At 47.9% G+C, this 16,095-nt stretch overlaps 1 protein-coding gene across 1 annotated transcript; it reads left to right on the top strand.

Annotated features, from left to right (window-relative positions):
- Positions 1–737: 737 nt before the first annotated feature.
- Positions 738–4,785, top strand: Irx6 (iroquois homeobox 6). Its single transcript, XM_004637055.1, has 5 exons — positions 738–782; positions 1,699–1,956; positions 2,743–2,852; positions 3,010–3,317; positions 4,052–4,785. Exons 1-5 carry the CDS (start codon positions 738–740, stop codon positions 4,783–4,785), a joined length of 1,455 nt encoding a protein of 484 aa, XP_004637112.1.
- Positions 4,786–16,095: the final 11,310 nt, after the last annotated feature.

Raw genomic sequence — 16,095 nt, 5'->3', positions numbered from 1 at the left:
CATTCTCTCCTCCTTTGCCGCCCCGGCTACTTCTTGCCTCCTCGGGTGCCGCAGGGGAGGAGGTGAGCAAGCGGCTGCGTCCAGGGCCTGCGCGGCTAGAGGGAGGCGTTTTTTCCTACTTCTCCTGGGTAATTTGTAGCGATACGATGTGAATGCACGCGTGAGCTTGAGGGGAAAAAGGGTAGGTTCTAGCGTTGAGCAGAGAGGGTCAGGGTCTTTGACGTTCCTTGCCGGCTGCTCAAATCTCTTGGAGCAAGTGTGAGTGTGGGTTGAGAGTGCGCGCGCGCACTCACTGGCTGGCTGCGCTTGGTACGCTTGGTGGCCCGGGGCCCGAGGCCCGGGGTCCCATCTGACATCCCGAGATTACCGTGACGTCACATTGAGCCACTGGCCACCTTGGACCGGGACACCTCGGAAGCCTCACAGCCCAGCGCCGCCGCGCCGAGCCTCGCCACCGCGCATCTCCTGGAACCCGCGCCTTCTTCCTTCCCTTTCCCATCCATGGGCCCTTCTGTCTTCTGGACCCCACGGGCCGGAGGGGCGCCTTCCGGAGCGCAGGGCTCCGCAGCTGGGCTGCCCTGGGCTCTGCAGCCCGTTGCACCAAGCCCGCAGAGCAACCGGAGGTGGGCTTCAGCCGCGGTGTAAGGAAGGAGACGCCGCTTGGCGAGGGGCGCCCAGCCGCGGGACTGAGAAGGGAACTCATAAGGGAAGAGGGGCACAGGACAAGAACAGCCACTATGTCCTTCTCACACTTCGGACACCCTTATGGCGGCGCTTCCCAGGTAAGACGTGCCTTTCGGGGGGAATGGAATAGACTAGTGCTTGGTGTCTAGCGCAGGCTCCTACCCTTGACTTCCCCTCGCGCCTTTCCCCTCGCGCCTTCTCTTTGGTGTGTTGCTGGGGAAGCCTGGGGAGCAAACATCCTGTGTGATGGCCCCGTCTGACACCCCAAATCCAGTGACCTGAATCGGGAGCCCTGACCCCAAGCTCTGCAAGGAGGGTGGGATCTCAGGGATCTGCCAGTCAGGCCACCTCTTCAAGATGTGAGGTGAGTGGGAGACTCAGGACTCCAGGCCAGAGCGCTGTCTTCCTATTTGCTGTAGCTCATTAGCCGACCTCCATTCTTATCCTTTTACCTTGGGCTGGTCCAGGATCTCTGCTTTGGCCCGCGAGATTTTCCAAACCAGGCAATAATGAGTTTTCTGCTGAAATTCTGGAGACACCCCGCAGTGTTATCCATTCCTGCCCCCATAGTGCTGGGTATATTTTCTTAGGCTCTCATGTCAGCTTGACCTTTGACCTGCTGTTTGATATTGGATGTGTCTCCTACTCTTACTGGTCTTGGACTGTCTATTTATAAACTGGGAATAGAAATAAAATGTTGATGAAGAGTTGTAAAGCTAACTTCCATCCCTGCTTGTATAAGGTCTCTTAGGGATGAGTACAGATGGGCTATGGATTTGGTCTCCAGTTCTGGTTTCTGAATGTTCACATTTCCTGAACCCTCTGGGACTCTGGAGGGTTAAGGACGGCATAAGCACACCTACAAGAGCAGTTTGAATAAACTGCCTGCTGAAAATTGCCATCTGAGAAGCTAACAGAATGCTGAGCACAAAAGAGAATACAAAAATGAATGAAAGAATCATCTAGCTGAGGTCTCTGACCTCCAATGACCCCTTTTCCATCCTTCTCCCCTAGTTTCTGGTGTCTGCAAGTTCTGGCACCACTTGCTGCGAATCAGCTTCACATTCAGTCTCAGATGTGGCCTCAGGTTCCACCCCAGCATCCACTCTTTGCTGCACACCCTATGACAGTCGACTACTGGGCAGTGCACGGCCTGAGCTGGGAGCAGCCTTGGGAATCTATGGAGCCCCATACACAGCTGCAGCAGCTGCCCAGAGCTACCCTGGCTATCTACCCTATGCCCCCGAGCCAACTGCACTGTATGGGGCACTGGTGAGTATGCAGGGTGGGGTCTGGAGGCACTGGCAACAGCTGCAAATAAAACCCCCTGTAGCCTCTCCAGGAAAGAGCTAGAAGGGATGCACAGCTCCCTAGGAAAGGAAAAGTTGGGATTGTGTTTTATATAAGGGTTAAACCCAACTTCATAGTACTTTCCAGCTTGCAGAATTTTGTACTGTCTAGAAAATATACTTTTATTAAATCTGTGGAGTAGACAGGTCATCACTATTCTCAAGATGAAGAAATTGAAATGCAGAAGGGTTCAACCACCTTACCCAAAGTCACAAGCTGCAAGGGGACAGGAATAGCTCTGGAAGGAGTAAATTGAGAAGTGTCTAGATGCCTTCAATGTGGTGGGGAACACAAGTAACAAGAATAACAGCAGCTGATGTGTAATTATTGCTTATTCTGCCCCAGAGATTCTACCAAGCTCTCTGTCCAAGTGGTCTTCTTCAGTATCTTTAAGTTATGATCACCATTTTACCATTTTACCAGTGGAGGAATTGGGGCACAGAGTATTAAATAATTGAACCCGATGTCTCACAGCCAGTAAGAGTAATGGTACCAGGGCTGGGGAGATAACTCAGTAGAATAAGTACTTGCTTTGCAAGTGCAGGGTCCTGAGTTCAATACCTGATGCTGCCAAAAAACAAAACAAACAAAAAAAAGAGTAGTGGTACCAGGATGTGAATTGAACTTGACCACTGAATCCATAGCCCTGCCTGCATCCTGCCCAAGTATAGTTCTGAATTCTGTTTTTTTCTCTCCTCACACCACCAGAATCCACAGTATGAATTTAAGGAAGCAACAGGGAGTTTGACACCAAGTCTGGCACAACCAGGAGCTTATTATCCCTATGAGCCAACTCTGGGGCAGTACCAGTATGATAGGTGAGAAGAAGGGCTCCTTGGTAGCTGGGTGCCCTGCCAAGGTGGTGTGCATGGGGTAGGGGTGGGAGGGATAGAACCGCACTTCCAAGTAGCAGACTGTCCACTGCTCCAAGCTCCTTCTCCCCAGCCTGGAACCTAAGGTGGGTTCTCTCCCCAGGTATGGTGGGGTGGAACTGAGCAGTGCAGGTCGCAGGAAGAACGCCACCCGGGAGACCACCAGCACGCTCAAGGCCTGGCTCAACGAGCACCGCAAGAACCCCTACCCCACCAAGGGCGAGAAGATCATGCTGGCCATCATCACCAAGATGACCCTCACCCAGGTGTCCACCTGGTTCGCCAACGCGCGTCGGCGCCTCAAGAAGGAGAACAAGATGACGTGGGCACCCAAGAACAAAGGCGGGGAGGACAGGAAGGTGGAAGGGAGAATGGAGGAGTCCCTGGGCTGCTTAAATGGTGACACCAAAGGTACTCACAGCACTGGCCACCACACCTGATAGGTCTCACATGCCACAAGCAGGGTAAATGTACTGTGAGATGCCCCTTGTACTCCTCCCTTGCACACCTGAAGGCTTTGCCTATGTGCTTCACTCTGCCTGAACTTTCTTACAGAACCGGCTTATTCTCAGCTTTAAAGGGGACCCCAGAAAGTGTCCCTCTTTACTGAAGCCAAAGTAGCTCCCTAGTTAGTATCAGCCACTTTTATTTCTTTTGCCATATTTATCACAATGAGGAAATTTATAAACTCCAAGCCCACCCCTTCCCCAGAATGTTCTGTCCACTGTATGTCTTACTGTTGTACTCTCTAAATACTAATACCTAAGAGCTTGAAGTATTCTGGACACACAACACTGAGTGAATATTTAATAAATAAAATACTGCAACAGCAACCACCTATCGGTGTAGAAGTTGGATCAAACCCTTTCCTCCTCGTTTTACACTGGAGGAACTGAGTTACAGACACCAGTACCTCCAAAAGGCATTGGCTTGGCTTGGTGCTGGAAGAAGAGGAATCTTTGGACGGCGGGTGTCAACCATGGGGCGTGGGGCGTGCGTGAGAGACAGTGCAGCGGGTCTGGTGGATCTCAGAGAGCGCGCCCTGAGTGTAGGGCGCATCTTGCTAAAAGCTTCGCGGGAATGTGCACTCCCTTGGTTTTCCCTAGGTCCTCAGGCTTTTCTCACTTGCTCTCCATTTCCTGCAGATGTTCCTGCTAACCAGGAAGCCCAGGGACTCAGACTGAGTGACCTGGAAGACCTGGAGGAAGAGGAGGAAGAGGAGGAAGCTGAAGAAGAGGAGGTGGGGTCCACAGCTTCAGACAGGCTAGCGGAGTTCCAGAAGGGCATGCAGTCGCTGCCCGCGCGGTGCACCGCAGCTCCAGAGGGCCGGTTGGAGAGCGGGGTGCGCAGCCTGGCGGCTTCCCGCTTCTCCTTGAATGAGCCCCCGGGGTCGGGAGAAGCTGACTTCATTGCGACAGAGCCCCGGGGGCCCACGATGATCTTACACTACCCCTGTCGAGAGAAGCCGCGTATCTGGTCTTTGGCTCACACTGCGGCAGCCGGCTCAGTAGAAGGCGCTCCCTCAGCCCCGCCCAGGTCTCGCAGTCCTGAGTGCCACATGATTTCCGGACAGCCTCCAGGTTCGTCTACCCGACCTTTGGTCCCCAGAGACTCCGCTTGCGAAGAAGAGTCTTCCCGTGAAGCCAAAGTCTTTGAAAACTCCATGTTCGCCCTGCAGGGGCTGCCGCTGAACTGTACACCGTGTCCCAGGCGGAGGGAGTCTTCAGTGCAGTGCCCGTACCCGTCTGGTGCAGAAGGTAGTGGACCCCCAAGAGCGGGAGTGCTGACGTTGAGATCGGCGTCCAAAAGCTACCCACCCACCGCCAGCCCAGCGGAGACACACTCTTCCTCTGTACAAGCCCAGGTTCAAACCTGGTAGCGGACTCTCCCATGGCGTTCCTTTAAGTGATGCTTAGAGATCCAAGTTCTAGTCCTCCCTTAGTATAGGTCAAGTAATGGGAATAACCATGGGGAGACAATTTACAAAGGATAGCACAGCAAATCTTTGAAGACTTGGGCCATCTAGATCTGTGCCTTCAAGGTGCGCAGTTCTGCCAGGTGCACCAAGTGCTCCTCAATATGCTTCTCCAGCACAATTCCCCTTGTCCTCTATCTGCTCTTCCAAGACGACTAGCTGTGCTAGTACCCAGGGTTGCCTAAGGCTGATTAGGCACCTTGAATTTTTCAGATATCTGTGGGCAGGAGCCCAGATTCATGCTATGAGTTGGAGGTCAGTGCTAAAGTCCAGCTTGAAGTCCTCTCCGTGGCCCACTAACCCCCCTGCGAGTATAGAGGTCTCCAGCCTGCAAGGCCCTGGAAGCTGAGTTTGGTGCTGCCCCTGAAGGGCACTCATTCCCAAAGGCCAGTCCCCACCCAGGGCTTGACCACCAGGCAGTGTCTCCGAACAGCACCAGGTTCTGTGGCAGTGCTGAGGGCTGGAGGCAGGGAAGTTCCCTCCACACAGGGCCATTCCCCAAGCATTAAATAGCCCCCAGCAATTACTGTCAGAATCTGCTCTTTGTAGTAATTTCTCCCAGGATTAGCTACTGCCTTGGAAAATTGGGTTACATTGTTATTTGAGTTTACACATAGGCATTCAAGCGATACATCTAGCAAACAAATTGCCTCTAGGCCTTTGCTTGCCCTCAGATGAGACCCTGCTGACCTCCAACTTCCTAGTATCACCACCCAGTGGCCTTCAGGGTTTTAATCAACCTTTCCTCTCTCAGCAGGTTAGCGCAATGGCTTCAACTTGCAGAAGAATCTTGGAAATGGACCCTTTTGATACTCACCTCCTCAATAACAAGCTGCAAGACCTTGATAGGGAACTGGAGTTCACATTTCACCCAAGAGAAAGACACACAGAAACCCTCCTAGCTATGTCCTTGCACGCAGAATTGGAGGTGGTGGGCAGACCGGTCCCTAATCTTCTGCAGATCAAGAGACACAGCACCTTGAGGAAGATGTGGGGAAGCCTAGGCAAGGCTGCCCACCCAAGGACTACCAAATCTCCTCCCCCCTCTGCATAAAGGGCCTGACCTCCTTCCTCTATTGCCCACCCCTGCCTTTTACCAGGTTCCCTTCACTTTGTAACCTCATCACTCTCCTGGTCACCAAGGACCACCTGCATCTTCTCCCAGCCTTTGCATTCTTAAAAATAATCAAGCTAACCTAAGCTGTGTGGCTGATCTGTGTCAGGGGCCTTGGCTGGGTCGGGGTGAAGGAGAGGATACAGTGTAGCCAAAGGTCCTGAGAACAGGCCTGTGAATCCATTAACAGCCAGGGAAGGAGCGACCTGGCAGCAGGCAAGGCCTTCTGGTTTGTGGGTTAGGGACCACAGGGTGTGTACCCAGCAGCCTTGCAAGGCGGCTGCCCCCAGATTGATGTGCCAGGGAGGTTGAGGTAGCCAGGATGTTTGCCATAGAGCACTCTTTGTGCAGAGAATTCGAACTTGGGTTGTACATTCATTTCAAGAAGGGGCAGTGAAGATAATCTTAGCTGTCCCTTGTCACAGTGCTGGGCCCAGCTCCTGTCCAACAAATCCCAAAGGCTGGGGGGAAAGGGACACTTATTCCTTTTAATCAAACGCAGTGAGGTCAGGGGCACTAGCCTGGTGCCCCCCCCACACCCACTTGGAGTAGTGTTGGCCTCTGGAGTGCCATGCAGATTTAAAGATACCCGGCAGTGCAGTCCGGAGGAGGCTGCCCGGGTCTACTTTGCCTCTTTCCCAGATCCAGTGGCCTCAGCCTTACACAGCAAGAAAGCGCACCGCTAGCCCCAGGGATGGAGGGACCCCGGGCTGTTTGCTTTACGACCGAGTAGATGGAGGAGGAATGCCGGGGGCAGGTGCTCCTCTAAGGGCTGGGTCCCTGAAAGAGCAGCATTTTCTGTGCCGGGTGCCGGCCCGGCGCAAACAGCAGGGCTGAGTGACGCCTTTTGATCAGCACGGACCTCAGCTGGAAGTTCCTGGAGTCTGGGGCGAAAAAGGTCAGCAGAGTCCGGCGGAAATTTTAAGATCCTTGGAGGGTGTGTACGGAAAAGGTGAAAGGTAGAAACACCGAGGGGAGGCAACTAGCGACCCACCCCCTGCACCCCATCCCGCTCCGCCCCACCTGGCCGCCTTTTCAATATAAAAGACCCCAGTTCGGTGACTTTGGTTCAGGGTCACACAGCTCTTTGAGGGAGACAGAGACTCCAGCTTTACACTCTCTAATTCCTGTTTTGAATTTCTTGCTTCTACCATCTTTCTCTCTCCCATTCTCAGGGAGAACCCTCTCTCCCTGCCTCGGTTCGCTCCGGATAACAGCTGGTCGCTCCCCCCAGCATCCCCGAGGAGGACACTCCAGTCGCCCTTGCTGACCCCCGGCTTAGGGTGCGGAAAATTAAACTGCGAAAAGATAAACATTATTTCCAGTCGGCTTTGTGGGATTAAAGCCTGTAATAAAGAGCATTAGCTGGAGGTTTCCTCCAAGGCAGTCTGGACGCCCGCCCTGGGGTGCCAGGGAGAACCCTCCTGAGATCTCCAGGCGGCTGAGGAATCCTTGAGGTCCCCAATTGAGGACAGGGATTAGACTGTCTGCTGAAGGGAAGAGAGTCCCTTAACATCCCACTGAGTCCGCACTGCGAGGTGGGAACTGAATCAGATTGAAAAATTAACCTCTTCTAAATCCAAAGGTCAGATGGCCAAGAGGAGGCCTGGATGCAAAAGATGAAACGTGGGACACTCTCACTTCCATGCACTTCCAGCCATTCAGCTCTAGGCAGGCCTGAGGGCCATGGAAAGCAGGCTGCCCTTCCTATTTTCTGGATCCTCTGGCTCTAGGAGCCATTTCTTGACCTGGAGACAGCTGCCCCCTACCTAGGATTGTCCTAAGGGTCTGGAGGCAGTGAGGTGTAAACAGGGCAGAGGAGGGTAGGAATCTGCTCTCCTTGCATCGTTCCCTGCCTTGCTATGGACCTTGGATGGATCTCTGCTCCTTTTAGCTCCAGAGCTGTAAGATACTGAGTAATCTAGTTCTCCATTTGGGGCTCAGAAGCCTCAGAACTGAGAGTGAGCTCCGGGGATCCAGGTGGAGGCCTGAGAATGGTACGTCTGAGCCAAAGATTATCCCAGCCTCAGTCCCCAGCCACAATCTGCTCCCACCATCTCTGCCCCATGTCAGCCTCCTGCAAATCCCCCAATATAATCTCCCACAGTCATATTTAGAAGACAGTTTTGATTAAACCCCAGAGCTAGGGGAGGGATTTGCCTGCTTTCCTCTGCTGAGCCTGCTGGTGCCTACAGACAGCAAGACCCACCCTGAGCTCTGCCCTGCAGAGTAAGTCAGTAGAAGCATAATGTTGGCCTTGAAGATTGGGCTCCAAAGTCCCTCCAGAGTTAATGCGTCCCTTCCTTTCTGGGCAGGACATGGCCTATCTCACCAATGGCCTTTATTGAATCCTCTCATGCCAAGCATCACTACCTGGACTCACTGCATGATCATTGTGATCACTGGTAGCTCTAAGATTTTAGGGGCTTGTTATGGAAAATTAGAACTAGGAAACTTACCATGTGCCAGACTCAATGCCATGTGTCATAATACAAGAGGAATTCTTTCTTCACAATTCTGGAGAGTGAAAAGTATCAGAACAAAGCACCAGCTGACTTGGCATCTAATGAGGGCTCCTTTCCAGGTTCCTAGACAGCAATTTTCATTTTGCCCTCTTGTGTGGTATCCCAGAGTCTGAGGACTTTCCTGGGTCTCTTTAGTGGGACTCTATATTCATGCCTAACTACCTCCCAAAGGCCCCACCTCCAAATAGGATCACCTTGGAAATTAGCGTTCAACATGAGAATTAGGGAGGACACATGAATATTGAGCCAGTAGCACTATGTTATTCAAATATACAGATTTATTTACATCCTCATTGTATTTTATGCACCATTATGTGTACCCAATGAGTAGAAGAAACAGGCTTATTGAGGTTAAATAATTCCATGCCATTCATCTAGCTATCAAGTAAATTCATACATGGGTTCTTTAACCTCTAAACTCTTTTGTTAATGCTTCTCAATACTGTGAGATTCTATTATTCAGTTACTGAGATCATATGGTTTTGAAACTATAAAAATCTATAAGTTGGTGCTCTGGAATCCTACATTCTACTTCTTTGTTGGGAATGTGCCATGGGAAAAGACTCTGAGTACTTCTTAGACTTGCATCCACACTCTGACTGAGAAAAACCCTTACCTCTATCATTGCTACAATGTCCCTGTGACCTGGTATCTGACTTAGCCCTGGTCAATGTTTGGCAAAATGAAGCTCATAGATCTCTACCACCAAGGTCAAGCCATGACTAAAGAATCACACCAAGAGGTAGGCTGAGAGATCTGCCTGCTTCCCAAGTACCCCAGGCAGTCTGAAGGGCCTCTGCTTTCAGTCACTGCAAGGGACCAGATGAAACTGGGGGTAGGATGACTTGGTATACCATTGGCTGGCCAAGGGTAAATCCACTATCCAGTATAAACTTTTCTTCCTGGATTAAATCTGTGTTCTTTCACATTAAATCTCATGTGGATCAGTTTTTTTGTTTTTTTTTTTTCCGCCCATCCCAAAGCTCAAAGCTTGTTATTGAAGGAGAGGAAGAGACCAAGAAGAACTTCTGTTTGAAGTATCTGAGGAGTCCTTTGTGTTTTGGTGTGCAAGAAAATTCTATACCCAAATGTAAGCATTCATTCAAGAGTATGTATACATTTGGGGAAAGTTAGCACTCAGAAAAAAAGGCAGTATTTTCAGCAAATAAAAAAACCCTTAGTGGGTAGGACTCATCATCCTGGCTGTCTCTGTATGCAGTCAGTTGCAGCCTGAGTATTAGAAAGTACTAATTTTTTAAAACTAAATACCTTTTTAGTGTAACTTTTGAGACTAGTCTCCAAAATCAGCAAGTGGCTTCATATTGGGATGTATGCCTATACTCCTAGGACTTGGGAGGCTGAGTCAGGAACATCGCTGAGAGTTTAAGGCTGGCCTGGGCTATATAGTATGTTCAGGATCAGCCTGAACTATATACATAGGGGAACCCTGTCTTTAAAAAACCAGCAAAACCAAAAAGTGCCTTTGTTCTCTATGATTCTTTCTTTCTCTTGTCTTCATTTCTTTGCCTTGTCCCCTAGTATGACTTAAGACATCAAGGCCAATAGGTGTCTGTCAATAATATGACAGAAGAGCGCCCGCTTATCAGCATCATTTTCCTCATGAAAAGTGAAGTTGTACAGGCACAGAAAGATGACTACTTCATTATCTCACTTATGTCTGGAAGTGGAAACACTGATCTCATAGAAGTGGAGAGTTGAACAATAGTTATCGGAGCCTGGGAAGGAGGTGGAGGAGAGAGAAGGCTGGTTAACAGGCACAGGGTTGCATATAGATGAAGGAATAACCTCCAGTGTTCTACGACACAAGGAGGGATAACTATGACTTGCACACAATAATCATGTATTTCAAAATTACTAGTAGAGAGCTTCCAACATCAAGGAATAATAAATGTCTACGGTGATGGATATGCCTGGTACACTGCTCTGGTCCTTACATGCTGAACCCCATAATGTCACCCCATGCAATTACTGTGTCTCAAAACTAAATGTTAAATTTCAGAGGAGGGAGGAAACTGAGTCCCTGATAAAGTTGTGGTCCTTTCAGACTCAACGTTCTCTAGGGAGTTTAGAATGAGGCACTTTCATAAATTCTACAGATATCTTGCCTTGATAAAGATTCAGATTATTGTTACTTGAATTTTGGCACATGGCAAGAGTTAGAGAGTTGAAGGCAAATTAGCACCAAGTTTTTTCTTTTGTGGAATCTAAAGATGGAAAAAGATACATTAAAGAAGAATTTGAGTTATTCTGAGAGCATTATTTGATGCCATAACCAGCCCACATATCAGTAAGAATATGTTCTACTCTTTGGTATGTTCATCTGCATTAATGTAGAGTATTGCTGAGGTTTGAATGTGTTCCCCCAAATTTCTATGTTGGAAACTGAATCCCAAGATTAATACGTCAATGATATTTGGAGACCTTTCAGTGGTAACTGGGATTAAGTGAGTTCATGAGTGTGGGGACTCCCAGATGGCACTAGTGGCTTTAAGAAGAGGAAGAAACACCAGAATTAGCACCCTTGGTGCCATATAATTCACTGCCCCATGTATTCATGTAACAGGAAGGCCTTCACCAGATGGCAAACAGATGTCAATGCCATACTCTTGAACTTCCTGGCTTCCAAAGACCATGTACCAATAAACTTCTCTCCTTTACAGCTACCCTTTGTTAGGTATTTTGTTGTGACAAGAAAAAAATAGAATAAAATAAGCTTAATTATTGCTAATGGGATCATCAAAGGCTTCAGTCTTCTCTCGTTGGACTTCCTTGGTGTGTGCTGTCTCCAAATTCCACCAAGGCTCTATTTCCAACAAGGATTTATCTAGAGTCTTAGCAACCTGCCCCAGGACAATGATACTAACAATGCCAATAATGAGTTTAGGACTGTATTTCTTAACCCTTAATTTATAAAATTTATAAAATCAGCCAAGGGGGTTTTTAAAATTTGTTTTGATTTTTAGTACTAATTCCCAGACTGTACCCTTGATCATATAAAACAATTTTCTTTCTTTCTTCCTTCTTTAAAAAAATGTATTTAGTGCAGGGCCTACAGGGTCTCTCTACACAGATCAGACTTGTAGTGATCCTTCTGCTTTCAGCCTCCCAACTGCTGGGATTACAGGTGGGTACCACCACACCCAGTCTCAATGCCAGCTCAGCCTGCCTTGGGGAGCAGGGCTGACATGCATGCTGAGGATCAAACCCTGGTCCTAGGCACTTTAATCCACTGAGCTATCTGACTGGCTCTAAATCAACTTTCTAGGGACGTATTGGGAAATGAACTCAGACCCGTGTGCTTGCTAGGCAAGCACTTATTCCACTGAGCCATCTCCCTGGCCTCCCAGCAGCATTTTTTAAAAGTATCCTTTTGACTCCACTGAGCAGCCAGGGCTGATAACCACTGAACTATAACTGAACAAGCTGTTGTCTTCTCCTGTCCTATAATTTCCTGTGTGTGTGTGTGTGTGTGTGTGTGTGTGTGTGTGTGTGTGTTTGTTTAGGTGTGTATGTGTAATGGCTGAATGAAACTTTAGAAGCCTATAATCTTTCTTTAACTCTATGCCTTTCATGTTTCCCCCACAGTAAAATATTTACATTTACTGTAAATATTATATTAGTAGGTCTAATATTTACATTTTGCTACATAGTTTCTGAATGGGCTCAAAGACGGGCATAATTCTGGACATCCAAGGCCAGCATCTAGCCAGGAGAGCCCTTTCTTGGCCTTTCCCATCCTATATCTCATATACACCGAAGTTTCGATAGAGATTTCTTCACTCGAGATACCCCAGACATCTGTGCCAACTAAGCCACTGGAGATGCTCAGGCATTATGGAGCATGGATAATTTTGGAAAAACTTCTTGGTGGTCAGTTATGTATATAGTGAGAAAAAAAAATCACACCCCAACTTATTGGATTAAGAAAAACAATCACTGATTTTTATCATAAATGTGCAATTTCTAGCCCATGCCTTATAAGAAGAAGCAGCTCTACTGGAGCTACAGGATCCATTTCCAAGGAGGATCAGGTTCCAGCACCTGCAGGACCTTCTATGGGCTCCTCGAAGCTTTTTACGTTCAAAAGCAAGTACTCCAAGGACCCCAAAGAGAAATTGCAAGGCCTTTTAGACCCTATTCTCACAAATCCAAGAGCAGTATTTCTACTTTATTCTACTGGTCTAGGAAGTTTAAAGCCTGTCTATCGAAAAGAAGGGAATTTGACTCTACTGGTTCATGGAAAGAATAGCAAACATTTATAGCCATCTTTACCGCAGTTGCACTTCCGGTCAAGGTAGTTTTGAACACACTTCCAGATTTTATTATCATTCAATGTGAGACACCAAAGCCCATGCAAAAAAGGTTGAGGAAGCTGGAGGTGTAGCCTGGTTGCAGAGTACTTCTGCATTCTATGTGAGGTCCTTCCTAGATTTTATCCCTAGTACAGCCTTTGAAGCCAGACTACCAGGAATTGAATCCTACTTCTGTGGGAGTTACTAGCAAATTAAGTGGTTGAAGCTCTCTGTACCTTAGTTTCTCACCTCTAAAACAAGACTAACAATAGCACCTGTCAGGACTGGTATGAGGAGTATATAGTTAATACAAAAGGCATCAAGGTTGCATGGGCCCACAGGAAGCATTCTAGAAAGTGGCAACTGTGCCTACTCTTCTACCCCACAACTCTCTCCCACTGGCCTCTACTCACTGCTGTGTCCCTGCTGCTCATTCTGCCAAGCTGATGTTCCAACTCGTGTGTCCCCTTTTCCTAGAGCAAAGACACGGGGTCATTTGCTGGGGTGTCCATTTAGGGAGAAACCTGACCAAGTAGATTTTATGAATTGCTCACACTTCCCCTCATCAAGATTAATGACACAATTGCCCACAGTCAGGCCTTCTGTGGTCGCTGCTAATGACTTCAACCCTGTACGTGTTTCCTCTGCTTTTGCTTCAGAGAAGCATTCTGAACAGCAAGACTGCGTTAATAGCCACTTGATACTAATGATGCCTTTTAAGTGCATAAAGAGAATCTCTAAGTACCAAACCGGAGGCCCATAGGCTGGTGACAACGGCTCTTGACATTGTCGCACCACACAAGGTCAGAATCACTGCTGCCCATGGGAGCTGTTAGCTGGCCTAACAGTGGGGTTTTTTTAGTGCATTGGAAAACTCCTCATTATTTCCCTTTGCTCCTCAAACACCGTCAGTGGCGCTGTTTACAGTGGCCTGGGAGGCACATTTCAGAGTTTACCAGATTCTGCTGTTTTCCATTTCACCTTCAAGATTTAGGCCAGATGCAAACATGAACTATTTTCACATCATATTTTTCCTTAAAAAGATTCACCTTTGCATATATAAATAAATGGTTTTAGAATATAAGGAAATGTTTTATGACATCCCGCTGTTTGTGTCCACCACTTGCTTACTGTCTGGACACTGTGGCACATTCCAATGGCCAGGAGCTTTGGTGGTATACGTAAGGATATGGGCATAGAAACCAAGCAAAACTGGCTTTATCATCCTGCCCCATGGTCATGCAGTCCTGGGTGAAAATAAGCCATTCTTTAATTTATGCAAATCTCAGATTCATCATATGCAAAATGGGGTAAAGCTTGAATTTAGCTCCTGGAGCTACTGTGAAGATGAAATCAATTGATGTATGTGAAAAATAGTTCAAGTTTGCAGATGGAACAAGAAGTCTAGAAAGCGTTGATCACTAACACAAATGTCTTTAACTAAGGTTGGGCTCCCCAGGAGAAATACCATGCAGTCACACCTTGTCAGCCACAACCTTGCTCTGCTCGTGGCATAAACTTAGTCCTTACTGTCTCATTGGTCACCTCCCTGTGAGGTCTCAACTCTGTCAGCAAAGGGCTACGTAAAGCCTAGATAATGGGACCTAGGCTTGCTGGGACACTTTTTGAAGCATTGCTTGTTCTATGACAGTTTTCTTCTTCTGAGCTGGTCTCTGCCCTTAGCAGAAGTGGGATGCTGTCTCAAGGCAAGCTCTCAATTCCCCCAATTAAGACTAATTCATGGGGTCTGCCATTCTGTCATTACCTCCCAAGAAGGCTCTGATGTTCCATATCTGAAACATACTCATTTTCATTTCATGGTCACATGCCTTTTGTTGGCAGTGGTTGGTGTTTAGATCCCATCTGAGTCTAGGGTAGAGCAGTGTCTGAGGCTGCCCTCAGGAGGGGAACTATGGGTTGCTTGGGGCATTGTCAAGGGGTGATCTATGTGTGTCCAGAGAGCAAGAAGAGAGGGGAAGAAATGAGTAGGACAGCAGCAGAGATGGAGCTTGGATGGGGGAGAAATGAAATGATGACTTGAAGATGGATGGCCATCAAGAGCTACCAAAGGGTAAAGACCAGGTTTCAGAGTGAGCATGGTAGGGCTAGAAATTAAGTCCTTTAACACTGGATGTTCAATGGAATTGCATGCTCAGTATGGTATGCATAAGCATGTGGATGGGGCATGGCTTCAGTGTTTACAAAAGTTAAGTCACAAATGCACTTTAAAACAGAGGCTCACACGCTTTTAATCTGGAATCGAGCTGTGTCTCTGTACCTGTGGGAATCAGGCCCTGTGAATGGTTGTAGAAGCTCCACATGCAGTTCCTGCCACACTCACCTCATCTAATCCTCAGCTACTCTTCAGCCCCATCTCATAACTGTGCCTTTTGACATATGACACCCATGAGTTTCACTTGACCCTTTTGTCAGGTGCCATTAAATGGCCTGAAGTTAAAATGTTAATTATCATTAATCATGTTTTATGAAATGGCTTTGGCAACCCATAAATCCAGCAGAGAAAGGCCTCTTTCATGGGTCTGACAGTTTATGGAAGACTGATTGTTAGAGAAGCAACCTGTGTATGTGGATGTTTCTAGAAGTACAAGTTACAAGGGAAAAAATATGATTGTCTGCAGGTGGGAAGTAAATGACAGAAAGTAGCTCTAGACCAAAAAAGAGAAAGATGGAGAGCACTGATGCCCTAGCTGATGTTAAGCTCTTTACCCTTTTCCTTGGGCCACTTGCAGTTACTGGCATGTGGAAGACTCCAGAACCATGTGCTGGAAGAGTGAATGGATGGCAAAGGAACAAGAGATCTGGCAAGGAAAAGAGATAAAGGACAAAGGGATCAGTGAACAGAAAGTTGGAGGATAAATCAAACACATAAGAGTAAGAAAGAGTCCCACTTTCCGCCTTTGAGCTCAAGATCCCAAGAACTTTAGTAATAATGGATTTGTTTATTTTTGGCTAGGCATAACAAGGTCCAATTATGTCTCATTCTTGCTCATGAAAACCTTTTTTTAAAAAAAATCAATAAAATGCCTGGCCAAATGGCTCAGTGGATTAAAACACCTGCAAACAGAGCCCAGGGGTTCGATCCTTGGGCCTACCTTGCCGGCCCTGCCCCTGGGGTGCACTGAGATGGCAATTGAGACTGGATAGGGTGGTGCACACCTGTAATCCCAGCTCTTGGGAGGCTGTAAACAGGTGGATCTCTACGAGTCTGATCTAGTAGTGAGACCCTAAACACCCCGTAGAG

The sequence above is a fragment of the Octodon degus genome, unplaced genomic scaffold (genome assembly GCF_000260255.1).
Source record: "Octodon degus isolate 3935 unplaced genomic scaffold, OctDeg1.0 scaffold00085, whole genome shotgun sequence".
NCBI lineage: Eukaryota > Metazoa > Chordata > Mammalia > Rodentia > Octodontidae > Octodon > Octodon degus.
The sequence above is the reverse complement of the archived record's forward strand: the minus strand, read 5'-3'. Positions and strand labels throughout refer to the sequence as shown.

Excerpts from the sequence above, each read along its gene's own strand:
- Irx6 (XM_004637055.1), top strand. The coding sequence starts at position 738 with ATGTCCTTCTCACACTTCGGACACCCTTATGGCGGCGCTTCCCAG. Across the intron at positions 783-1,698 it reads CTTATGGCGGCGCTTCCCAG|TTTCTGGTGTCTGCAAGTTC; the intron begins GTAAGACGTGCC and ends CTTCTCCCCTAG. Across the intron at positions 2,853-3,009 it reads GGGCAGTACCAGTATGATAG|GTATGGTGGGGTGGAACTGA; the intron begins GTGAGAAGAAGG and ends TTCTCTCCCCAG.